At 37.6% G+C, this 27,581-nt stretch overlaps 1 protein-coding gene across 3 annotated transcripts in view; it reads right to left on the bottom strand.

Annotated features, from left to right (window-relative positions):
- Positions 1–27,581, bottom strand: part of EEA1 (early endosome antigen 1) — a 78,531-nt gene that overhangs the window by 23,376 nt on the left and 27,574 nt on the right. For 2 of the 3 annotated variants that reach the window (XM_072865190.1, XM_072865199.1), the window contains 15 exons: positions 27,472–27,537; positions 26,593–26,632; positions 25,641–25,748; positions 25,433–25,554; positions 23,631–23,786; positions 18,548–18,664; positions 13,363–13,701; positions 8,877–9,026; positions 7,751–7,870; positions 7,323–7,526; positions 6,521–6,721; positions 4,951–5,064; positions 3,520–3,675; positions 1,451–1,590; positions 510–840 (listed from right to left, as the gene is read on the bottom strand). In XM_072865190.1, coding sequence (XP_072721291.1) covers positions 510–840; positions 1,451–1,590; positions 3,520–3,675; positions 4,951–5,064; positions 6,521–6,721; positions 7,323–7,526; positions 7,751–7,870; positions 8,877–9,026; positions 13,363–13,701; positions 18,548–18,664; positions 23,631–23,786; positions 25,433–25,554; positions 25,641–25,748; positions 26,593–26,632; positions 27,472–27,537 — 2,364 coding nt within the window. Of the gene's footprint in view, positions 1–509; positions 841–1,450; positions 1,591–3,519; positions 3,676–4,950; positions 5,065–6,520; positions 6,722–7,322; positions 7,527–7,750; positions 7,871–8,876; positions 9,027–13,362; positions 13,702–18,547; positions 18,665–23,630; positions 23,787–25,432; positions 25,555–25,640; positions 25,749–26,592; positions 26,633–27,398; positions 27,538–27,581 lie in introns of those variants that run through there. The other variant, XM_072865207.1, reaches the window with a different exon arrangement.

A 27,581-nucleotide genomic window follows, 5' to 3' on the forward strand; every position in this document is an offset into this window, starting at 1 on the left:
ACAACAGACGGTGTTACTCTGCCTGCAGTACGCAGCCTTCCGGCGTGTCCAGACAAGTGCACAGGAAAGTTCTATATACAAAGACTCCAGAAAGGAAATTAAAATGGCCTCAGAAAAAAAATGTCATCTTCAAGATGGTGGCACTTTAGCAAAGGGTTTATAACTTTGTGTTGTTACAATACTGCTGATGTATTTTTAAAAAGGGGGACATTTCCCATCAAATTGTTTCACCACTTGTTTCCATTTAGTTTCTTCAGCATATTAAAGGCATGCAGCAAGAAAAACACATCCTGTTGTGGTATGACTGATGTTTACTACTGTAAATATCCAGACAAAAATTTAAGGTAGGGCACATGTATGAACTACTAAAAATCACAATTTGTTTTTTCCTTAATGCAATTAGTTTCCATGCATTGTCATTGTATGTACACTGTTTTCAGACAGAAAGCAAAGTCATTTTATCAGACTGTAAATACACCAAACGATGTCTAATGAAAGAAACTACTAACCATTTCTGCCACAGCTGCTTTTCCTTTTTGTATTTCTTTTTCTAATTCCTCCTTTCTTTTTTTGAAGGATTCAGAACTTTTTGAGAGCTTGTCTTTGGTAGCTGCAAGGTCCTTTAATAGAGCATCCCTCTCTAATTTCACTTGTTGCAGCTCTGATGTTGCTGCTTGCATTTTACAGTCTAATTCCTTGAGTTGTTTACTTGTATCTTGATTTGATTTCTCAAGGTTTTGTTTGAGGCTGGCCTTCTCCTCCTCCTGCTTTGAAATTTGCTGTTTTGCTTGTTCAAGGGCCTCAGATTTCTTCTGCAAATCCAATTTAGCATTAGACATCCTGCAAACACAGAGAAAAATAATTTATTTTTTTTTCAATTCTCCTTCACGGGTTGTTTTGTGTCATTAAATGTCTCTATTATTTAATATATTAACTGTAGAACTACTTCAAAGCATACCTTTTTCATCCAGAGCATGGGCATTTTGTCTCTCCAATGAAGACATACCAGCAACTCTAAAAACTATTTTGAGATGGATTTTTCTTCCTCAGCTATAACGAACAGAAACTACCCCTTTGCTGCCTATGCATAAATTGCAAATTAGTCTTTGAAAAAAGTTACAGAGCTATGGATATTTAAAGATGGACCTCACTACATCAGAGTGTTCAGATATTTAGCTGACAACAAGCACAGTAAATAAACTGAAGAAGTGTATTGAATCACAGCAGTCAGTGATTCACATGAGACAACATAGTGGATGGAGTCTGCATGGCACATAGAGTGAAAGAAAACAGGTGGGATAAAACTCAAGTTCTCGTAGCAGAGGGAACACATCACTTATCTATGATTTTAAGAAATCACCGGAGAGAAGAACAAAATTTCAACTCTAGTCCAAACCACTCTAGTTTTATGTCTGACTTTGAAAAGTACTGTAACACAGGAAATGCATACGCTTCTCTTGCTGCTTCAAGTTGTTTACTCAGTTCTGCTGTTCGGAGGTCTAATTCTGTAGATTGCTGTCGCTGCTGCTGTAACTCCTGAAGAGCTTGTTCTTTGCTTGCTTTAGCATCAAGAATGTCAGCTTCGAGTTTCTGAGACAGAAAAATAAAAAGTTAGAGCCATCAGAACACAACCAACAACATAAAAATAGCAATAAAAAGCAAAAGTCATCTAGTCTGCGAGTAGCATTTATTGTAGAAAGTCGTCACTGTAGAAAGCAGCCACAATTCTTGCACATGGTCTACCTACTTCATTAGTTTGCTGTTTATCTTTCATTATTTAGTTCCTGCAAATCTCTTGCTCATCCAGAACTGAACTATTTTGGTAAAACATTCTGAAATCATCTTTAAATTAAAGGCCAAGCAGTCACTTTACTGCAAAGTGATAGATAAAAAGCAGAAACCCTTAAAGTGCCTATCCAAAACACCTATACAAAAGAAGGCCATACACAGTGCTCAGCTTTGGGGCCGGGTTCTCAGCCACCACTGAGTAGTTTCAGCAGTTTCAGATGAAACATATGCCAAGAGCTCCGCCATTCTTTATAACAAAACCAAAGACATGAACTACAGCTGTGAAGAAATGCTATGCTCGCCTGGAAGAGGTTTTTCTGGGTTTTTTTTTCAAATGTACTTGTTCATTTACATGGAGTATAAAGGGCACTGCTTAGACTCTTCAACACACTGGCTGTTTTACAGGCACTTCTGCTTTCATGTAGTGGCCATAAAACAAAATGGTCAAGTTTCTCTGAGAAAATTCCTAAGGGCTTTTTGTTTTCTTTTTTAAAAAAATTTTGTTTTTTTAAAATACCATGCATTCAACTGGAATAATCCCAAAGAATGGTGATGACACCAAGATTTTACACAGAATTGCATTCCTGTTGACAGCATCAACAACCCTGCTCAGTTTCACACTTCAGCTACCAGGAACCTCGTAAAATCTTGTGCAAGCAAGCACTGTATTCCTCCCAAGCATTTGTGTCTGTTGGTTACTTGTGAAACTTTAGCAAAAGGATGAAAAATAAAAACACAAATGAAAGTGGGGAGAAAAAAAAACGGTGTGCAAAAGAAGAGAGAGATGGAAGCACAAAATAATTACACTAATAATGCAAATGTATGACTGCTTTATTTTTTAATAGCATTTGATTTAAAATTTCACACAGGGAAAACAACCTTCCTTCTCTTCCATAGAGCACATAAGCTAGGAAAAACACCCCACTCAGTCTTGAGCATAAAGACTGCTAATCTCCCTCAAAACAGACAACACTGCAAAACCAATTCTGCATTGCTTCTAAGATCCCAGCATCCTATGGTTTTATGTATCATGAATTTTGACCACCAAGAATGCTTAACAAATATTGAACAAAGGTTAAAGCCCAAATTTAAAAGGTCTCAAGCATTAGGACTAATTCATATCCTTAAATGAAAATATTAGTATCTCAAAACACCAAAAGGTTCTGCAAACCTTCTGCCACAATTATGTGTACTTTAAGCAAAAAACTGGTTCCAGAAATGGAATGCAAAACTCAAGATCAACTTAGAGGAAAAACATTGATAAAAAAAATCTTGATAAAAAGCCTCTGTAGAAGCCTACTGAAAGGCTTTAGAAATAAATTAAACCAGACAGGTAGTGTTAACTTGGGCTAACCAATGTAACACATATTCCCTGCTATCACTTGTAAAGTGTATAAGGTTGAACTTGAAGACTCTAATTTCGGGAAATATTCATGTTCCCTCTCATAACACTTTCCAGGTAGCACAGAGGTTGGTAGAAGCATACGTACAGGAAAATGACAGTATAGTGGCAATGTCCTAAGCCTATCTTCTTAGTGTGATATGCTAGCATGGAAGAAGAGGAGAATAGGATTAAAGGGTGGATCAGGAAACACTAGTGAAAAAGAAAACCTACAAAAGTGGTATTGATATAATCCTTCCCCCATAATTTGAGCACAGCTTTTATTACATACTACCAAACAGCGGAGAACATCAGTTTCTGTAAGCTCAGATACTGTGTTCAATACAAACCTTAAGCTGTCCCTCTAGCTCTTCGGTTTTCTGTTCTAAATAAAGACATTTCTCTTTGTACTCTTTAAGATTGGCTTCCAGCTGAGCACAGTATTCCTGCTTGTCATTCAGCTTAGCTGTAACCTGATCCAACTGAACGCTGACCTTATTTAACTCCTGAGGTAAAATAAAAATATGAGGGTTGTTAGTTTTTAAATAAATTCCAAAAGTGACTAATGTCACATATGCTTTAAATGATCTAATGTGTTCAAATTAAAAAGCAAAATAATGTTTCTTTTTTATTCTGAGCGGCAGGAAATTGAGAGGGCAAACACAAACACGTGCACAAATTCTCTCTGTTGAACTGATGAAATTTCTTTTAAAGCCTCAATATTCCTCTCAAACTTTACAGGCTATGGGCTAAATCTTAACAAAGGTGTTTTAAGTTATAAATGGAAGAGGAATTGAAGTAATAAACACACTAGATCCTGCAGTTAGTACAACAGTAACTAGAAAGTAACACTACAAAACCTTAGAGAAAATTTTTGCTGTCTTCATGAAATCAAGCACCACAGAAGAAGAAAGCCAATACCATGGAAACAGTCAGTTCCCCACATACCAGAGATGATTTCAAACATTTGGTTCAACACAAACCAACATAATTTCCACAAAAGATATGAACACATTCACCTAGTAACCACTAGGATGACAGCTACATCAAAGCTTGTTGCTCTGCAACCAAGCTGATTTATTTAATTATTAATTAATTATTTACTAGTTGCAAAAAGAAATCATCTGCTTATAGCAATTAATTACATTCCCACCCTAAAAAATGGTGCTATGTTAGCATCTGCTGGATATTTCCATGAAGACCACAGCAGCACTGATTCTAACAATGCAAATATTAGAATCAGCAGCTGGTGGAATGCTTCACTAGGATTAACACACATTAAAACATGCAATTTTAACAACAATCTTTTGGGTTTTTTGTGTCAGTTGCCACACAGATAATTATTTCTGAATACAGGCATCTGATTCTGAATTTATCTGAATCTGCAATAAGAGTTAAGAGTTTTCACTTGTACCCAGTGCATCCTACAGTCTTTTCGTCATAACATACAGGTGAGAATTGAATTATACCCCAATAGGACAGCTTAGATTCTGAACCATAATCCTACAGCAAGGAGTGGATTCCTAAGTAAATCCTTTACACTGCAAAATATATCTGGTCCAGATTACAGCAAAAAGAACTGAATACATATTACGTGGTTAAAATATCCTAAATGATGATTTCCAAATGCATATTCACATGTTTATTTAGTTTGTATTCACATGTATTCATATTTAGTTTGTATTCACATATTCACGTGTTTATTTAGTTAGACTATTCTTAGGTTTTTAAGTAGTTTTTTAGGTTACATAGAAACTTTATGTTTATATGTTGCTTATAACCTGTTGCTTATCTTGCAGTGCATGCTGGGCAGTGTCCAGATGATTCTGAAGATCTGCTCTTTGAGCAGCTTTCGATGCTTCTGCGGAAAGTAGCAATTCAGTCTTTGCTTTTACCTGAAAGACAAGTTGTATTTCACTAAAACATCTATTTTACCGTAGCTCATTTAATTTTTTTTTATACTCATCAGTAAGTTTAATAGTAAAATCAGTAGTTTTCATGTGCTAGTGTAAAAAAAAAAAAAGGAAGAAAGATTTTCAAGGTTTAGAAAAATATCAGGATTTTAAGCCACAGTTAGTTCTTACTTTGAGCTAAAAAAAACAGACAAACAAAGAAAACCCCACCAGTCCCACTCATCTTCTATTCTAGGAAAATATTTTTACCTACTAACAAGGAACAATGGGAGAGACTTACTGCATTCACACCCATGCACACCTTGATAACCTCAGACTACCTGCACATTTAAGGGCTTCCAAAATTTTTAAAAGCAGAAAGAGTAAGAAACAACAAAAATGTGCTTCCACATGCATACAATCTTTCTCTGCTCCTAGCTGTCTTTTAGGGAGCAACCTCCCTTCCTTCCAAAACACCCAGCAAACAAAATTTAGAAGGGGGGTATGAATGGTGTTGGTGCAGAGACAATATTCAGGGTCACCTGCTATTGTGGTTTACTGTTTTTCTCCCTAATAGAAATGCCACTTCTCTGAAGACTGTAAGGAAGCTCACATTGCCTTAAAAAGCCATTGCAACAGTCCATAGATTACTCAGTTCTAGCTCTAATGTCTTGGTGAAAAAACAACTCAGAGAGTGTAGCAAAGACCAGTAAAAACATCACAAAGCTACACTGGAAGAAGTTCCTAGACCTGTTTGGAAACTGAGTAACACTAATGCAAAAGACACCACAGTGTATTAATCCAACAACAACAGTACTAGCTGCTCCAAGTGTACCTATGCAAGAACTTCTGATCAAATGTTATTTATTCTTTGGGATAGCTGAACATAATTAGCAGCTTTTAGCTTAATCAGCACTTAATAGTAGGAGAGTCCACATTGAGTCCACACTGGGGAATTTCTTTGTTTAGTAAATTAAATTGACAACAAGGTGGCCCGCAACTTTTTTGTTTTGTTTTTAACAAAAGTCACCAGCACAGGAAATTTCTAGGCAACAGCAAGAGTTTAGTGACTTGACAGACTTTCACTCTAGGGCAGACAATCCAGGACTGGTAAGAGCAGGGTTTTGGATGGCTAATCATTACAAATACAAAAAGAGATGCTTGAGGACAGATTTTCTCAACTCAATTATGAACTCTGGGTTTTCTTAAATTAAAAAAAAAAAAAACAACACACAACAAAAACAACATAGACAAAAACAACAACAAAAAACCCAACACTTGCCATCTATTGCTATTCTGAATCCACTTACATTTTCCTCAATTTTATCTGCCTTATTCTACTTCATTCGTCTGTTAGAAACATGCAATTTTTTCCCAAATTGCTTTGTACATTCTCTGGAGAGAATACAGAAATCACAAGCAGGCTTTATCATCACCAGACAGTATAGAGTTCCATTACCTGTACATCAAGTTGTGAAACTTTCTCTTTACTTTCATTTAGCTGGCTGGTTAGTTCAGCGATGTTTGCTTCCAGGGAGAGCACACGGTCTTGAGCAGCTCTTAGATGTGCCTTTTGCTCCTGCACCTGCTCATGCAAATTCTCTTGAGCTTGTTTATGACTTTCTGATTGATTCTTCAGCTTCTCTGTCAGCTGAGTTACCTGCAGTTAAAAAAAAGAAGGTAATTAGAAAAGAAGGCTGGAACAGCATGTCCAAGGAAGTCATAAATCTTTTGAATTTTAGCATGTCTTGTCATGGCTTTGGGACTCAACACTATCACATTTCTTCTTCTGAACTATTACAGTAAAGCTATATTGTACACAATACCAGAGTTTAAACAGGTTACCACTTAAAAATGGAAGCAAAAGGGATTTGTCAATTTGGCCTTAGTGTAACAAACCCAAAATACTAAGGAGACAACAGATGCAGGCTAAACTGAATTTTGCTGTTGAAAGCAGGAATTAAACCTCTTTTTAAAATAAGAGAAACAAACATGTATATGTATCAAAAAATTATTTGTAAGCACATAATACTAGCATATGTACATAGGAAACACCTAGGAATTCCTTCCCCTATGCTGATAGCAAGGAGGTCACCAAAACACAAGTCCTGTGAAATTTACACTAAGATCCTTAAAGTAAGTGTCAAAGAAACAGCAAAGTACAGAAAAGATTAATGCCATATCTGATGAGACAGAAAAAAAAAAGAAGCACAATTCAATAATGAGAATGAGAGAAAAGAACCAAGTCTCTGAGTTCTTACCTGTATTTGCAATGCATGGTTTTTCTCTTGTAGCTGGTTAAGAACTGCAGTTTCTCCTTCACCAGCTTGAATTTTTGCATATAAGTCCTCTCTTTCCTTTTCGAGCAGAGAGATGTTTTCTTTGCTTTTTTGAAGCAAAGCCTCAAGATTTTGAATTTTTTGGTCCTTATCTCCAATTTGTCGTAGTACTTGCTCCAAATCATTCTAGAAAATCGCATAACAGCTTCCTTAATTATAGGGACCTTAGGAGTTATTAATGCATAAAATGTTGGATAAATTTGTTAAACACTCTCTGTATATTCTGTTCTAGATTTACAAGTTAATTTATTGAAACTAGTATAAGTCATGCAAGTCATTTTTACCGAGAAAACATTAAACTAATGAAATCCTGAAATACACTTTCACATGAGGATAGATAACTATGTTACCTGGGCTTCTCGTAGTTTTGCTGTAGTGTTTTGCTGAAGTGTCTGCTGTTCCTGGTGCTGCTGTTTTGCCTTATCTAATTGATGTTGCAATTCTGTGGAATTTGATGCTTTTTCCTTTAGCTGAAAAAAACAACCAACCAAACAACCAAACCAAACCAAACAGCCTAATGAGTGAACAAGCACCATTCAGTATGCTAATAGTGCTAAATGTTCATTCTAATGCTAAAAGATTTTACTCTAAACACGAATATTTGAAAACTGGTATAAAAATGAAAGTGTGTGATGCTAGTTAAAGAATCAAAATCTAACCAAAGCATTCATTACTATTAATAGGTGAGATTCTATATCACAAGTGAGAACTATAAAACAACTATCAGACATATACGTATTTTAGCTCTCAAAAGTCTAAAACATAAGAGATTTTTAGTATGTTTTTTCCAACAGTTAAGATGTAACATGACAATATAGATACCTGTAAAACAACATTATTATTACTATTATTAGCAGTTTTAGTAGCAACTTCAGTTTAGCAATCTCTCCACTTCTATATTGGTCAAGGCTTTGCAAATTAGCTACAGAAAAGCTTTAAAGCTTTGACAACGTACCACTCAGATATTTGGCCAATCCCCATACAGGCAGCAGAAAATCAGCAACATATACAAGATGCTCATTAAAACAAATACAAATTAATAAAACGAGTGATTTCTGCCCATCCACCCCACGCAGGTTATTAACTATCAATGACCTGCTATGCTACGTTCATTTTTTCTTCATGTCGGGCTTTATCTCACAAAAATATCTACACACAAAAGTTTACCCATACAAGCTTAGGTGAACCCAAGTCTTTTTCTCACAAGATCCTTAGACAAAGCTCCTAAGTGAAAAAAGCACGTATTTTGTTTATCTGTAAAGCACCATGAACATCCATGCATCTGATAAGCATTTAGCCTTATGAAACCTGTAATGCAAGTGGCATTTTGGCAGATTTTAACAATTTTACTGTAAGACTTTACCGATGTTAGTCAAATGAAATTCCCATAAGGACAAACTTTAGAAACCGCAACATCACAAGGATGCCCAGGCTATCAGAACCAGAGCAAACTAGAGTGTCCATAAAAGCCCCTACCTGCTCTTCAGCACGAGAAAGTTTTAATTGCAGATCAGCCACCTGCTGCTCTTTGTCCATCAGTTTCTCACTAGAGAGCTGCCTCTGTTCCTTGAGCCGCCCGTGCGCTTCCCCTAGCTGCCGCTCCGTTTCTAGAAGTTTACTGTGCAACTACAAAAAAAAAAAAAAAAAAGACATCCATTTTTTTTAGTCATTGTTCAGCCAACACCGCTGTATTTTACACTCACTTTGTGCAATGTTTACCCTAAGTTTTCATAACCCAGAGTAAAACAACTACATGAGCTCCTGAAGTCATGTATGGACATCATACACCTCAAACACAAATCATGTTAAAGAACAGCATCAACTGCACAAACATGAACAAATATTCAAAAAAAGTAGGTTGGAGGGACTCAGAAACATCCTCGTTTATCTACAGAAGCCCTTCAATATGAGTTACAGAGACCTAACAGAAACACAAAGAGGGCAATCCTTCAAAGGCATAAGGACTATCATGTAAAATAGATTGCTTAGAGCAATCTCATCTTACACAGCGTACACCCTGCAGATCCAGTGGCTGAAGCACCATGCCTTTACCTGCTCCGCTGGCTCCCACAATATACTGTTCTGCATTGCTGGACTAGCAAGAGCGTAATTTTTAGCTTGACCTGGCTACATCAATGGCATTCATTCTCTGTAGAGAAGAGATACATGCATCTTCAATATAGGGTACACAGTAACTTTGGTGACTTATAGTCCAGCACCTCCCAGCAGCAGAGAGCAAGTAGGGGGATGCACTCTTCCAGCTGGACTTAAGCCTGCCTCATAATTCTTTCAGTCATCAAAAGCAGTACTGCACCACCTTCAAAGTGCAAGGACAGCCTTTTACTATTCACTGTTATAAAAAGCCCTCTCCATAAAATCAGCTGTTCTTCTATTTGAAACTGTCACTATAGGTCCTGGGTTACCTCCTGCCTACTTCTACATGAACACATTCACGGATAGACAAATGAACTTTCAACTCAATGCAAAAAACAGAGAATGGATCAGGCCTCGCAGCACAGCAAGAATTTTGTACAGGTATCAGGATGAATGAAGCTTGCTTCCCTATGAATTTTTGTCCAAGACCCTTGAACCATTCACCTTTTAACTCCAGGTCCTCCTTCAATATCCCTAAACCTTTCACATGCTTTCCTCAAATCCCTGCTAATATCTAGGCAAAAGGCAGCACAATCTTGTTGCTCACTGCAAGCTACCACTTGTTGACCAGCTGGCTGCCTAGCGGGACAGAAAAAGGAACAGTGGTTTTGATGATATTAAATCTTCCCCCGAGGCACGGAGGGGTGAGGCATGAACATAAGTCTCTCTCCTTTACCAAGCTGCCTGTTTCCACAAGAATTTAACACTGAAGAACCTAACGCTGAAGACCTTTGGGCCATTTGTCAAAAGCTGGCTGAAGTTATCAAACAATGCAAAAGTTACAGGGGATGGAGACAGAGAAACAAATGTGTCTATGCCTTATTTTCTTAGGAAACCAAGCTAAATTATTTGTTTGTGTGTCCACAACCACAAAAACTGTGAATGAAAAGCTGTTCAGCATGTGGCTGAGATGCTGACTGCTAAGTGTGACTGCACAGTTAAGAGACAGGTAGGAGAAGAGGGAGGACAGGGTGAGGAAAGAGACCATAATCTCTCCTCCAGTGATCAAGAACATTTGTCTTTTTCCACAGGAATCATTAAATTATTAATACTTCCTCCTCACTAAAAATATGAACAAGAGCTGGAGGTAAAAGATCTAATGAAGAAAGGGTGCAACAAGATAACTATTATAACTATTCATGGCTATGTTAATATTGGGAGAGAATATCTGGAAAGGGGGAAATCAGCAAACAACATTTCACAAAAGTCACTTTTATTACAAGCACAGTTAAGTATTTTTGAAGGACTTTAGGAATGAGTTTGAGTAAACAGAACCATAAAATCCAAGATTAACCTATGTTAAAGAATACAAAAATCATAAAAAAAAAGTATTTAGACTTTCAAAGATACAATCAAGTAGATTCAAATTTTCTCAACAACAACAGTATTTATTAGCAATTAACATTTCTTCAAGACTGAAGGAGTCCATATGTTCTTGTGTTACCCTCTTCCTATTGCTGTGCTGGAACCCACGTTACCATTGAAGTTTCCTTCCATTGTGAAGATCACTTCCTTCACATCACCCGAATTCTAAAATATACAAACTTAACCAGACATGCATCTGTTCAAATGAGTTTTGAGAAGATGGCAAGTTTTGAGTTTTGAAAATGTGGTTTGACTAAACGACTATGCATATACCTTCATAAGCAGCATTCACTGTGTTAATATAAGCTATTGGACTACATGCATAAAAAGATAATTCTATTAAAGTATTAAGTGAACAAATACGAGAAATTTAGTCTTTTCATGACAATAGTAACTGAACTCTTGTTTGGAGGGAGAGAGAGGAAGAGAAGTTTTTGCTTGGCTTTAATTTTATTTTATACCACGTACTAAGGGCTTTTTTCCTCCACTATTCCTTTACAATACATGTCTAAAACACATCCTGAGATCCATCAGTTTGTTCAGGTTTACTTGCTTAGACTGTCTTCCTTCCCCGTGGTATCACCAGAAAATGTGCAATGCCTCCATTTCCTTTCATAGGAATTCATTCAGCAATGCATTACTCACCTTCCTCCTCCTTCATTTTCCCCACCCCAAAAACCCTGCCTGAAAATGCCCTCTCAGACTGAAGCCAGATTTCAGCTCAACCTCTTGGCTGTGCTTCTGAAGCTTGCATACATGTTTCCTAGGCAGACTGAGGCAGTTTTACAAAGTGAGGATTCCTGAGCAGATAACTAATATAATTACCTCCCCTCCCCCTGACAGAAGACTGATGGGAGAAGGAAAGTCATTCTGGGGATGCAATACACACATAAGTGAAGTTATGCCAAGCCACAGCTCTTCCAAGATAAACTATACATGCACAGCTTTCAACTTAATCTATTTCTGACTTGACAAAGGGTTGAAAATTGAGAAACACTCACTTTATAATGATAAAGCTTTAGCAACAGATTAAAATGAAGTATGTCATACTAACAAAAAAACAGATTATTTTTTCCATTTTAGGACTGGACATTATTCCTTATGCACAAATATTGCTCCAGTCTAACACACGACTCCCCAAGACACTAGATAAAACAGAGTTCAACCAGCCTCAAATGTCAGTATGCTCAATGTAATACAAAAGTCCTGCTTCCATAACTCATTGGACTCAGCAGAACAATATGTAAATGGTGGGGGGACCTATGCTCTGGGTGTTCTCATAGCTATCAGCAACATAAAGAGAAGGTGTTTGTGGAGAGACACAAAGGAAGCAATATTAAGACTTCATATTACCCCTGTTTTTCACACTAAGTGTTCCCTACCGTATTCACTATTCAATTTTAAAGCAAATCAAGCATTGTTCAGTTCTAATGTAAAATGAACTCACTTTTCTCAAACTTCCTATAGAGTAGTAAAATTACTACTAGAAGTGAAACTACTTCTGATACTCTACCTGAATTTGTTTTTCTCATAACCTGAATTCATTATAGCTTCACCTACCTTACTGAACCAGAATAAACAAACTTGCTGACTTCTTAGGATTTGTCTATTATCATATTTGTCATGGAAACTCAATATTCTGGGTTGCCCTCTCATTTGACAATACTTCCCTTATTTCAGGGAATGCATCAACAAAAAAAGGGGAGGGGAAAAATTGTAGGATGAAAGAAGAGTTCATTTAACACTGTAAGAGAAAAAGAGCAGACAAAAAACCTGTCTCAGATCAGCTAAAGGCTTTTTTATTCACTTACAAAAAAAGTCAAATCAGAACATGAGAAATAAGCTACAAAGTTTATGCTCATTCAATCTTAATCTTCAAAACTGAAATTATAACGATACTTTTAAGAAGAGTTCCAGATAGAACTGAATTAGTAAGATTTTCCCTTTTAGAAAAAGGGGAATTATACTACAGGTAGACAGATATGACATTAGCCTTCCCAGAAATAAAAATGTGGAAAGGTGGTTATAACTGTAGATCTTGCTGAGTTTGATTGTGACACAGGGGCTACAACTATCCTCATTTGCCCTGACAAGAGTTTGGACCTACTAAAAAGATTCAGACATAACGACAAACAAATACCAAAGAATTTCTGCACTCTTATCACAGCCTCTTCTTTTTGCCTGTTCTTTTCTTTACTACTCTAAGGGAAAGAGGTGATTGTATTTCATTCTCTGCAGTGCTAGGAAGAATGCTTTACATTTATTCAAATACCAGCTAGCTTTATATTTATTCGAATACAAGTTCTGGTTAGTTACTCGCCTTCAATAAGGAAATGCAAATGCATGTGCATGAAAAACATGCATGTTCAGTTTAAAAAACCCTAATGGGATGGTTTAAGGAACCATCCCAATAGGATGGTCTAGGAGGCTTAAGGAATCTTACCTGACTGAGTTCACTTTGGAGTTGCAGACCATGCTGCTCTTTTTCCTCCCTCTGCTGCTGGAGCTGTTTACATTCCGCCTTGAGATGCTGGTACTTTGTCTCTACTTCAGACAACTCTTCTTTAAGTTTCTGGCTTGCTTCCCCCTTCTCACCTAGCTCTGTCTGTAATCTCTGTATGGAGGCTTCAGATGCAGACAGCTTTGCCTGAAGCTGTTGGCAGTCCAGGTCCTTCTGGTGAAAGCTTGCCTGCACATTCTTCTTACTCATAGATACTTCATTGTGTTTTTCTTCTAGCTGGGTGTAGTCCTGTTCTTTCTTCAGCAGCTTCTCAGTCAGACTCTATGAAGAGAGTTACACAGCAGTTCAATTGCAATTCTGCTTACAGCTGTTCAATGTATTATTCAAATTTCTTCTCAAGTGTTGATGCTGAACAGTGAAGAACTTGCTCAAAAACATTATTAAAGGAAATACTGACCTCTATTTCATATTACACAAGTTAATTCTGGAGCCCATACAGCACATAGTTTCAACTGTTTTTCATATTCTCACATAAATTGACTTCCTCTTACTGAGAACATCACACAAACTCTATTTCTGTATCCTGAAGACTAATGTGCTTTCCCTGAACGTTCAAATTCTAGGTTATTACAACTGCATTTGCTTGGGGAAAAGTTGAAACAGTAATCTGAGTTATTAGCATACGGAAAATTTTTCAAGTATCACTGTCCTTCACACAATTCCCTAAGCAACAACATTTGTGGTTTAATTCCTGTCTAATCCCGTGCAGTTAACATGCTGGTCATTTTTAGAAGTATCCTAATTTTGCCCTGTCACTATACTTACAGCATGATCTGCTATCCAAATTATGGAAGAGAACCTGTGAAAACTAATAAAATCTGTGTTGTTGATAAATCACAGAATGAAACACTAATGATTTAACCTTCATTTTAGAAGACGATGTTTTTACATTGTAATTCATATCATCTAATTTCCTTGCATACAAATCAGCTCAAAGAGGATGGTTGCTTGAGTTTGAAAATACTAAAAACTGGGATTCCCTAAAGGAAAGGCAAGAACATGGCTGAGTGTCAGATTTTTTTATCTCATTAACAACACTAAATATTGCAGGGTCTAAGGTCATACTATCAAATTTACATGCTGAGACAAATACGGGGGGGAAAAATTATTTACAGATAATTTTCAGCTGTTAAATAATGCTTTTTATCAAATTTCATGAACTAATCAAAACTATATTCAGATAGAAATTGAATATCTTAATGGACAAGATATAATTCCAGAAAGTTTAGGTTTTCCCCCAAGCTTAGCTGAGGCACTAACTAGAATTTCAGAGATCTCCATGCAGGACAAAGAAGCCAAGAGAACCACTTCAATTTTCCAGTGGCACTTTTTGAAGCACAGAAATACAGTTGCAGGGAGGCCCTGGTCATCATCATCATCCAACCCAGGTAATTCATTCCATCTTCTTGAAAGGTACCAGCAGGTTCCATTTATTGCAGCATCTACCGATATCTATCTCCGTGGAGCATTACTATGCACACCTTTTAAATGCTTCTGTTCTTCCTGCAGTTTCAGTGACTACTGTAGTATCTAGTGATCCTTTCAATTAAAATACAGAAAAATAAAGAACACTTCTAGCACTCCAGCCTGAAAAAATGCCAACACTGAGGTCAGTCTTATGTATCAAAACTTCAGACAGTTCTGCAACTTTGGAATAACACTGTTCCAAAGATAAGACAGTGCTGCAATTCTAGCTATGCTGGGCATCTTAAAAGTGCGCTCCTGCACAGTATCCAGGGATGAAACCTGTTTTGCCAGAAGAAAAAGCTGTAAAATTATTCAAATAAGTTGAACAGTTAAACAGTTTTGTTCTTTACAGATTTTAACAAATGATTACTATATTGGTCGTTATAAACCATATACAGACACTTCTATTTTACAATTGTGATAAAATAAACAGAAGAATCTATTAAAAAAAAAAGGTGAGAAAACAAGCAATCTTCCAAATGACAAATCTAGCAGTCCAGCAACCCATGTGAGAACAAATATAATTAATGTCCTACATGTCCATTTAAAAAAATATATACTTTCTAAAGCATACAAGTTAGCCAAAAATTCTAGCTCAAGACTAAGTTTGGCTATTGAATTCTAGCCCTGAAGTAGTATATTTTGAAATGTTTCTTGAAAAATAAAACAACTTGTTGCTGTTACAGGTATGCAGAAGATTTTATATATGCATATATAACATGCAGGAATAAAGCACATAAAGAACATACTGAGGCCAGGTGCCATCTTCACCCTCCTGAAGTCAGTGGCAAGGCTCCCACTGCTTTTAGAATATATTTCACCCTCAAAATATAAAATAAAGTTGCAATTCACTTTTCATTAAAGAGAAATGACCAGCCAGGATCATTAACATTTGTACTGAACAGTGTTCCTGAAATACCAACACACCACAGAACCTTTTTCGTCATAGCTGGGCAAGTTGGAGCTAAGGTATTAATCTTACTACTATTTCATAACTAGATCCACACGTCACATGTAGAACTGCTATGAGATACTTTATGAAGAGTCAGTGCAGGGCACTAACTTAAATTTTCAAGGCGGGGGGGAGGAAAAAAGAAAGACAAACAGTTACTGTTGTCTTGAAGCAGACTGAGACTCTGGGAAGTTTTCAGGAACGCTATGTAAAACAAAAAGCAGCAAAGCCTCTTCACCATCACCTTACAAGCTATCCAAAGGACAGCCAAGAGCAGCAGCTACACACGGTTGGAGATGCTGCTCTACATCCTGCGCTACTTTTCTCTCTTCTTCCCTGGTCTAATGATCAATACAGCTATGAATACCAGTGTTTAAAGCCACTGCCCCTGACAGCTGAACACCCTCTGCAGTCACAAACGGCCAGACAGAGTCGCAGACAGCTACTGCTGCTTTCACGAGAGAAGAGCTGGGTTTGCCCGACAGCCTGCTGCCTCCGTGCATGACTGAAGCCCACGAGCAGACTCGAGGCCACAGAGCTGCCATGCTATGCTCACTCAGGTTACATCAGCGGACTCAGCAGTGTTTCCTACCTGGATGCATGCCCCAGCTGCATCCCAGATATATAAAGGGATACATGGGCACACACGAGCCACCTCTCTTCCCCAAGCCTTGATCTCCACAGAAAAGAAAGAAGGAATGACAGTGTGTTCCAGCACTCAACAAATGGCCCTGAGCCTTCAAAGCTCACAAGATACCAAGGGGAACACCACACTGATCCCTTCTTTTATAACAGCTCCATGGAAAAAACCGTGTAATACATGTTAGTAGTGACAGTGGCCAGACATTAAAGAAAGAACTCTGAGACCACTGACCAAATTTCAGAATAGTTACATCAGTAGAAGGTTGGAACCTAAGCATTATTCCCTGTAGATAATGCATCACAATTTTCCTAAAAGTAAATAAACAAAAAGTCCCACATGCAATGGTTTTGTAATTACAAGTCTTATACTTCAGGGAATACGCAGGTTTTTCACACATTAGGTCTCTTCTGGGCTACAGGCCATTACTGGCCTCTGCAAGGCAAGCCAAGCCCCATAATTACAGTGCTTTACAAATGAAGGAAAGGGAATTCCTGCTGATCTCAGAGAACTGATCTTATCTACTCGTCATCTGCTCTTCTCGGTATAGCTCTTGAATATATAAGCAGCAGCCTGCTTACTTGAGGTTGTACATGAGCTTGAAAAACTCTGCGTTGATGCCCAGAAATATCTTCCTGCATTGCAATGGAATTATAAACGGATGTACATAGCAAAATGCAATATATTATGTCCTGCATTAATGGCTCCTCCCCGCTCCATGACAGCTTCTTCAAGGAGTGCAAACTGTTCGAAGGGGGAGCAATTTCTGTTATTTGGGAAGCTAGTCTTACCTTTTCCAATTCTAGGTCCAAGTCCACCAGGGCCAAGATTCCTTGGCTAGCATACCATTCTTATGGATATCGCCTTTCAAAAAGCTGTATAAAGAGGTGGCTGTAAACTGCTTAAAGTCACTGAAAATGAAAGAGGGAAAGTAGCTCACTGCCACTTCTCTTCTTCCTATTCCTCAAGTGGTGTTTGGCATTAACCTGACATAGCAGAGGACGCTCTCTTAAAGTATGGTTATCTTATATATCAACCTGTTTCACTCCACGTTGTTAATGGAATAGCAATATATTCAGGCAAGAGCTCTATACTGTATACCAATAATTTTGCCAAAAGCTTGATTCAGTGTTGCTGGTCTGTGGAAAAGTACAGCATGACAATTCTCACCATCTCAGTTCTGCACCTGATTTAATGAGCCAAACCAAGAGTTAGCCTACTAAAGGCAAGTTTAATTTACCAAATTTTACTTGCACCTTCTTATATTCTTTGCAAATGCTGCTTTAATATTAGATTACATTAAATACACACTGTTTGGTCTCTGTCCTTTCTTATTTTCCAAGATTGACAAGGTTGCTGGTAAATACACATATGTAATGTCTACAGTTCATACGCAGTGTTATATATACAGGCAACAAAAAGCAGCATGCATCTTTGTCCTTGACTCTTTTCCTCCCTTACCTCCATTTATTACCCCACAACACATGCTTTCTTAATGCAAATACAGAATGTAGCAAGCTCAAAGGGCTTTGATAAAAGCTCTCAAGGAATACTTATAAGGTGAGAAGCTTCTGGAGTGTTTTTTCAATTCGCTACCATTCATGACTCTGATAAAAGGTCAGAAAGTATGACAGGAGTGCAATCTAAAAGCTAAGAAACTGGAAGACCAAGGAAGAGAGCTCAAAATGTCTTCTGAATTATGATTTTTAGGCAAAAATTGTAATATTTCAAAGGGTACTGCTTTTTTATTTTAATGTGTGACATGGCAATATTGCTTAATGATAGATAAGCATAAACTGCAGCAATTAGAAATCTGCAGTCATAACAACACTGAGGATTTCAGTTGTAACATACTGATGATTGTTAAAATATAGTGTTTGCTTGTACATTACGATATCCCCTATGTTAAGCAAAATGGCAAAGGAATTCTCAACTTCTGCAATACCAAGAAGTGTTTTGTTACAGTCTTCAGCATTTCCCAAGACAACGTGTGATATGTTTCCGTTTTAATGTGAACTGACAAGCATAGGAAATAACAGCATTCTCACCTGGTTTTTCTGTTCTAGCTCTTTGACTGAACTTTGAAGTTTTTGCAGCTCCTGAACATACACAGCTACCTCCTGAGGTCCTTTGGCCAGTTCAGCTCTTAACTGGTTAATGGTAGCCTGAACAGACAAACAGAAAATTCCACATTTAAAACAAAGCTTTGCATGCATAACCCAAACAGAAGCAAGATGTCTGGTGTCAAAATAAAAAGCATCTTGTATACAAATAAACAGCTTAAGAAAAAAATCACCTGCAAACTCATCTACAGAGCACCATCAGCTACAGAAGTACCACTGAGCATAATTTCCCAGTGGAGATTCATTCATGTCCTATTTCAGAAGACAAAATTTGCCCCGCCCCAAAAGAAAATGCCAGGTTGAGCCCACCACCAATGAAAATCACAACAGATTATCCATTAATCATTATCACAGTTATAGCTCAAGGTGAAACCCTCCCAAGTCATTGCAGTTACACGGCCAAAAGCTTTGCCTCCCTGGTAAGGGAAATGTACTAGAAAAGGCACTAGAAGTCAGTCTGGCCTCTGATGCAAACTTGGTGTGTGACTTTTGGACACATCAACCCTGCAGGTCAGCATAATTAGAGTAACAATACCACCCCATTAAACAGGATTGGTACAAAACAGAATATATAAATGACTGTACGGTATTTGAATACAGTAATGAAAGCAAACAAGCACTTTAGATGGGTAACAATGGCTGCCCTAAAGTATGCTGTGTATGAATGCACTCACTTTGAATACACTACATAATAGTGACCTTTTAAAGAAGTTTTCTTTCCTATTGTTCTCATAATCACAGATTTCAGCACAAATGTATAAATGCTGAATTCAAGAATGAACTAAAGCAGTAGAACTGAAGTAGCAGACAATAAACATTTTTATTTACAACCTTCCTACAGAAAAAGGAAGACCAAAGAGAACATATCAACACAGTACATGTCTACAAAGTGTTATCAATTCTGACCTTCTGTAATGCTGTGCTTTACAAGGCTGTTTCATTACAGAGCTGTTAGCTAAAACATATCCTGGGATCTGTCTGTGGCAGACAAACATTCCAGGATGTTCTCAGAAAACAGAGTATGGATATTTCACTACTGAGAGAATATAATGCAGAAAACATGCAGAAGGACACCACTGCAGCCTTTCAAACTAGAATTGCAATTTATATGCATAAAGATACATTCCTCTCACTCACAATTCAATAAGCCCGTCCCACATTTCATTCTTAACATGGAAATATATCATGGATGAATATTGTCTGGCTGATGTGTCCATATGATTAATGAACCAATAAGCAAACAGGAATGCATCTGTTTAACAACCTCTTGAAATTATCTTGATACAACAGAAATCTACTGTAAGAATAAAAAGCTTTCAAAAAATTTACCTCAAATTTAAGTGTCTCCGTTAGAAAGCAGAAAAAATAAAATGGATGGATGAAAGATGGAAACAAGCAGTCACAAAAGCTGTTAGTAGACACACTTCCTCAAATTTATTTTCAAATATTCCAGTGTTTTTAATGCCTTTTTTAGTGGAAAAAAAACCAAACAGTCCTGGCTTTATTAAATGTACCCATAATTTAATCTACTAATCTTGTTTAATTCTGTGGGCACTTAACTTAACAATCAAGTCTAGGCCCTCTATTTTATGAGGATTTATCAGATACTGAAACAAATCCCAGTCTGCAGAGATTCATAGAAATGCTGAGCTCCACAGCAGCGCAGCTGTTTCCATAAGGTGTTTACTATGCAGGAGTCACTATAGTGAAAAACTGAACATGGAAGGAGTAGCTCAGAATGAACATTCATCTGAGAGGTCTAGATACCAGAGTTTCAGGTGCAACTCTGAAATAAGGCATAACACCCCACAAAAAAAGAAAATAAAACAATTAATACATTGAGGTGACAAATGTAGAGCTCTACAGAACACGTTTTCCCTCTCCAAGTGATCATCTTAAACCCTATATGAGCATCTTCAAAATGCTCATTTGAAGATGCTCATATAGGGTTTAAGATGATCTTTGTTATTCTCTTCACCCAGGCCATAAACCTAACTTATTTTAAAGAAGTCTCACTTTGGAAACCAATATTAATATATGTATCCGCAGTCAGCTCAGCAAAATAGCCAAGGATGGTGTAAGAACCACTTTACTGTTTCAGCCCTTGAGGTGGTCTTGAAGAGCAAAGCTGAGATGAAACATTGCCAAACTTTTATGGCCAGAATGGAGGACTTCCAGTGAAGGACTTCCATTTCTTGTTTTCTTATGGCTAACACTTCTCACAGTTGTGGTTTTTTAAAGAAAAGTAGAAAAGTTTTCACCACTATGCCTTTGAGTAATTTTTATTTTTTTAAAAAAGTCTGATCTGTCACTCTACATCGACAGAAAAGATTTTATTTTGAACACATCTTGGGCTATTGTTGCCATATGTTGGAATTAAGCAGAGAAGACAGCAACACTTCTGAGAAGAACCAGACTGCCACTGCTTGCCATGTTCTGCCACGCAGCAAGTCGGTCTTCTCTGGTTCAGCCTACATACTGATGATACTACACAGACATCTGATATTATTATAATTGCTGCAATGTATTTTATAATCCTTCCATACATCTAAGAATTCTTATATGAACAAAGAGTAATAGCTAGGGGCATCATGCAGCCTTCTCCCCATCTGCCGTTACTTCCAGGAGGACTGAAAAAACCTTTTTCATTTGTCTTTTTTCCTGCTAAAGGCTGAACTTTAAAGCTACATTTTAAAATGGCTAGTTGTGTCATAACTTAAACATACCTAATTTGGGGGAAGAGGAGCAATTCATGCTTCTATGAGACTGTTTTAAGATGAAAGATTTTTGTTACGCCCATGTCACTGTGTCATTTTATCTTCACATGAAAACTAAATATCCAAAACCACAGAAGACTACACAGACAGTACTTTGAAATGAAATTTAAATTCTGCACCATAGTTGTGGGATCTCACAGTTAAAACCAAATTACAATTATGCAGCAACTTACATGGCCACATAACCACATTATATTCATAACTCCAACTGTGATACTCCTTTTTTCACATCCAATGAAGCTCTTGGCATACATAATCTTGACTTGAAAACAATGTTAGATTCATGTTTAGTACAATACTGTACCCTTGCACAATTTCTGGAGCTCAACATATCTGTTGTGGGGGGAGGCGGGAGGGAAAGCCTTAAGGAGTTTAGAGTAATGCCAGGCAGCACTTTTCTAAAGCTCTGCAGTGCAAATGAAGAAATAGAAAGTTAAAACTGCAGTTCTGAAATCTAGGGCACATGAAACCCCAGAATAAAAAGATGTCAGGAATCCTTCACATCCACAAATCTCAACAGGACAGAGGATACTAGGAGTCCTACAGAAACTCTAGCTGTTCCCTCATGTAAGCTGGGGAATTCTGCAAGGACCCCACTTCACTAGGGACAACAGCTCTGCGTTGACATGTTTGCTGGCGTTGCTGCATTGGTGGGGGACAACAGAAAAGGGGGAGGGCAAAATTAAAAGGTCTCAAACACAGCTGACAGCCTTCAGTGAAGATCATTACACTGTCAAGTCATCCATTAGTAAAACTATACCAACCAACCCACTAGTGAGATGCAAAAACACCCAGCAAGATAATTCTTCTGCAGGCATGGATTCACCAACTCCTCAGTAGAATAAATTATATGTTAGACAGAAGTCTTTTCGGTGATACTGTATTTTTATTAGGATTCCTTGCCATTATCTCTGTCAGAGATTTCCCTCGTTGTCATGGTAAACAACATCAAACAGGCTTTAGCCAGCAGGGATCTGAGACAGTTTGAGGAGCAAGGTTCCCTCTTAAAGATTCAAGTCAGAGCTGTTGTATCCCTTTTTCTCCACCTTGCATGGAAGTGGAAGTGCTCACTGGCAGGAAAGCAGAAGAACCAAAACGAAGAAAACCGAATATTTGCTGTGGGAAAGGCAGTTAGTTGTGCTTCCTTAAACACAGAGTTATCATCAGTTCTGTATGTTTTCAAACCTCCCATCAGCAATTTAAAGCTTCTTCCACTGACTCAGCCAAAGCAGAGGCAAGACTTCACAAAGTACAGCATATTCTGCAACTCAAGTAGACAGTGAGGTCTCTTTTAAATGGGATGAATTTAAAAGGTTCAATTGCAGGAAAAAAAGTAAAAGAAAAAGTAAAAAAAAAGCAACTAACACAAGAACAATAGATTTTATTTTCTACTTTAGACTGCAACAATAAAGAGGGGAAAACTAAGGTGCTGTTGCCTGGAAAGAGGTTATAGGTGACAACCTGACATCTCGACCTTAAGACATGGTGAGGCCTGGCAGTCACTCACTTTCTGCTCTAGTGGGTAACAAGCAGCACTTGGAGGCCATGATGCAGTGGACTGGGGAGAGGTATGTCTGCAGAACAGATTTGTACCTTACACACAAAATATTCCTACAATAAACACTAAGTGTAAAAAGGCTTCCCATTTGACAGTAAAAACTAGGAGAAACAAAAATGAAAACCTGTTTACAATATCCACTGAGATTTTTAAATCTTGTGTAAGTTCAAGAATCAAATGTTCTATAAGAATATTCAAATTATTATCTACTTTGTATTAATAATTACTTTTTATATATTTTAGTACTCTAGCATCCATTTTCAAACACATCAACTCAAATATTAACCAGAACTATCATTTTCAGTAACAACTGTTTTTACCCGCATGTAGCTCAATAAGGGAAACAAGTCTTTGAATCACACAGATATTGCTCTATTTCTCCCTCCCAACAGAAAGAGCACAGCTCTGCCAGGTGGCTTTTTCCTCTGCTATTGGGCTCTTGTAATAACTTTTTATGCCAAGGAAAGGTTTTGCAACGAAAAGCATAGGGGCCTTTGGAGGATAGATATTGACAGAATTATGAAATTTACTGTAACAAAGAAACATGTCTATTAGATAAGTTAGAAGATTTGGTTAGGAAAGAGACTTTTTCATTATGATTAATTAATATTTTCCATTTTCATATGAAAATCATGGCAAAGCTAACACACACATCTCTAGGTATGACTATTACCTCCGAGTTAGCCTGCTCTGCCTGCAAGTGCTTGCACTCGTCTTTCAGCTTTTCAGATTCTCTCTCACGTTCCAGCGTCATTTTGTCCATCAGTGTCTGAACTTGGACCAGCTCCTTTTTCAGGACGGCCACATCTTCCACACCAGGCCTTTGTAGCTGAAAAGTAAAAGAGTAGCAATGAGCAACATGCTGTTGGCAGACATGCTTCCAGTGTCAATGTCATCTCTAAAAATCTTTCAAATCATCAATTTATAGACAAAGTGACACATACAGTATTACAGCTGGGAGGGGGGGAAAAAACAACAACAAAAAAAATCCACCCCAAAAACCAAACCCACAGAAAAGTACATATCATTCCCAAAGGAAACAGGATTTAATGGCTGGTTGTCAGTTCCTGCCTACTAAACTGTGAACGTGTTGATTGATTTCAACCACATCTGACAAATGGGATAAGGTCTTAAAGATTAAATTTCTGTAATTTTCATGTAGGTATATGGCTAGGTACAGGAAGCAGACCTTGCCTGGGAGAAAACACTGAATTGATAGGGAATCCATGCAAGAAATTTATCTGAAGGCACAATTACCTGAGAAGTAGGCTGTAGTGACTCCACTACTCTACAGAAGGGATTACTGTATATACTTGTAATACTCACAAGCCCCTCTCAGGACTGAGACACATAACAATCCAGTACTACACAGACTTTAATAATGATACTGCCTCTGTCTTCAAGAACTATTTCAGAAAACCACAAGAACAGACACAAAAAGGGCAGCTGAAGAAAACTTCTGAAGGAACTGTCAGGCATGCCTCATACCAGACCCATAGGTAAAATCCGTTGGTAATTACATCTAAAGTACCATAACATCTCTCAAAGCTAAAAACTATGGAAGGAGAAGGGAGGGGAAAGGCAATACTGAGCACTGAAGAAAGTAGAGAAAAGGAAGTGCTGGCATCTAGAAGAGAAAAGATACAGGAAAATGGTAAGAAGGAGAAAGGAAGACAAGAAACAACTAAACAGATAGAGAGGAATGGATAGGTCCAGTGGCTAGGCAGGACCAAGGGGGACTCATGAACCCTTCAGGGCAGCTGACTCCAGGGAAGAAGGGAGATAAACAAGTCCTACTTTCCTCCAGAGTCTAAGCAGTGGTTGAGTGGGAGAAACTAGGAAGTCCCCTTCACTACTGCTTTAGAAGCGGCACGACTGCTGAGTCACTGGAATTGCTCCCTGGAGCCATATATAAAAGTCACCAGGAGCCAAAATCCTGGAATACACACACATTGGTATTATCAGCCAAGCGCAAGAGGGACAACATTAGCATAGGCATGGTGATGACAGCTGCCAGCCTTTCAGCCGCCATGTCACAAAACACCTCTCTGAGCACTTCTTATGAATGCAGCTGCCCAGGGACAGTCAGAGCATAATACCTCATGGAAAAAGGGTGATCTAAAGACAGCTGTGGAAGTCAGCAATCACATGCTCCAAGTACAGACCTGCACAGCACATCTATACGTGTAACACCCTGCAAAATTGCTGAAGGGTAGAGCATCAAACAAGCAGACTATAATATAATGTAGGGTAAATTTTAATAGTCAGAAACAACACGTTTCCTCACTGGAAAAACACTGAAAATGTAGGTCAGTGAAACAGATCAGAAACAATGGTGTTCTGAACTTTTTCAGTCCACAAGCAGAGATCTCCCGAGTTCAACAGTTTGACTGCTTTAAAACTGCATTTGCAAGCATTTAAGTATACCCCTCCCTTGACTTGCAAATAACAAAAACATTAGTGTGATGTGCATACCAGCTCTGTCTTTAAGTCTTCTACTGTACTTCTCTCCTTCTGCAGTTCTTGTGTCAGGTTTGTCACTTTCTGTTCTGCACCTTCCCGAAGGCTGGTTTCTTCATCATATTTTGATTTAAGATCTAATAAGAAGGAAGTTGAATAAATGATCACTTGCACAGGCTGCACAAGTAGAGAACAGAATCAAACCTCATGTTAATACACTTACCCACAATTTCAGTGGCCAGTTGTGCTGCTTTTTGCTCAAATAAGTCTTTCATTTGCTTAATGTTAAAATTTTCTACTTGGATCTCTTCTAGTTGCCGTTCTAATGATTCTATTTCCATAAAAAGAATAGTATTATTTTCTGGAAGAGCTAAGACAATACAGTTACTCACATCCACAATGAACCACAGCAGGTAAATAAGCAATCCAAACTCACTTAACATCAAATTAGCTTAGCAAAGTGAACAACTTTACTGAAGTTAAACATCTACAAGCATGATGCTGGAACCTGTCACTAGTTGAGTGCTCTGCAGGATTAAGTACATACTGGTTTTCACTGGTCACAAATAGCCCTTCAGATCATTGCAACATGCTGCTGAACTGCGATTAAAAGCTCTTTAATCATGATCAGTCAGATATTTTATGCACACATAAGGAAAATTTTATTCCATGAGTGCCTCACAGAGAAAAACACAGAGCAAAAATTATTGGTCTGCAAAACAAAACAAACAAAAAAAATTTCATTGTTTTCTTTGCTAGCAATGAGTACAGAAAAACACTAAATAAAACCACCACTGACAAATGCTATAGTGTAAATATCAACAATCACTGTCTTTCTCAGCAAAAGACTTGTACTGAATGCTTGAATATATGAAATTATTAAAAACATGTTCAAAACTACTCATGAGAACTGCTTTCAGAGTCAGGAGAACTCCTGTCTCACTTCTAGAAATTACAAACCCTGAGCCTCTGGAACATTTCCCCAGACTATAGCTATCAAGAGCTATCTATCTTAAGCACTTACAATGAACTTTTTTTCCAGTAATTGTACCATTCCAGCTTTCTAGCTCTTTAATTTACCAAAAGTGCTTTTTCATAAACCTAAAAGCTACACCAAAAAAAAATTCTGAAAATCCAGAACAGTGTAGAAATTAATATAATGAAATGTTAGCCACCTGTAGATGCAGCCGTTGTCAATCCATCAGACTTAGAATCCTTAAGAAAACAGAATAAATGCATCATTAGACAGTAAGAATAAAAACTACTACTTCCAAAATTCATCCCATTTTTGGAAAAGACAGGGAAATAAAGACTTCTGTGCTCAAACACTGCATAGCAGTATAAAAATACCTGATTTCAAACAGTTATGTCTGGAAGACTGGAAAAGGCCAAGATGATTTTCCATTTCATGTATCACTACACCATCAGGCTTCCAGACTTGCAAGACTCCAGTAACAATCCCCTCCCCCTCCCTTTCCTCAATATTGAAATCTGCCCTAAAAACAGAGGTTACAGACATCATTAAATAAATTCTGAGAAGGCATTCTGTCAGGAAGCAATTTCTGAGGTTTGTAACAATCCAGTATCGAAGTAGCTTATAGTAATAAAAGAAGTGAGAGCTTCCTTAGGGCACAACACACCACAATTTGCCTTGCCTTGTTTGTTTAGTTCATCTGGACATCTGTGAAATCACACTACTGTTCTCCAAAGGTTCTTACAAGAAAGACCCCATCACCCTTTCTCATAATAGATGAAACACCACATTCAATTTATTTTCTTTAATAAACTGAGTTCTGAATAAGCCCACCAGAAGGAAAAGTCTGAACTGAACTTGTAGTGAGTAGTATGGAAAAATCATTATCTACTCTGACTTTGTTCTTCAGATTTATATATACAGTTACATTGTGGAGAGATAACTAGCTTTGTTTTCAAGAACATGTCAATATTCAAATTATGGAACTAACTAAATCAGGCCACGTGCCTTACAAAAAAGGTATTAATCTTCAATGTCAATGCTGATGATAAACCTGCTTCAAGTATTTTAAAGCAATTACTTGCTGCCGCTGCCCCTGCAATTTCTCTAGTTCTTTCTTCAGCTCTTCTGAATACCACCTCTCCTCCTAGGGGGGGAAAAAAAAAAAAAAAAAAAGGGAGATGGGGGAGA

This window comes from Ciconia boyciana, chromosome 1 (assembly GCF_034638445.1).
Source record: "Ciconia boyciana chromosome 1, ASM3463844v1, whole genome shotgun sequence".
NCBI classification, from domain to species: Eukaryota; Metazoa; Chordata; class Aves; order Ciconiiformes; family Ciconiidae; genus Ciconia; species Ciconia boyciana.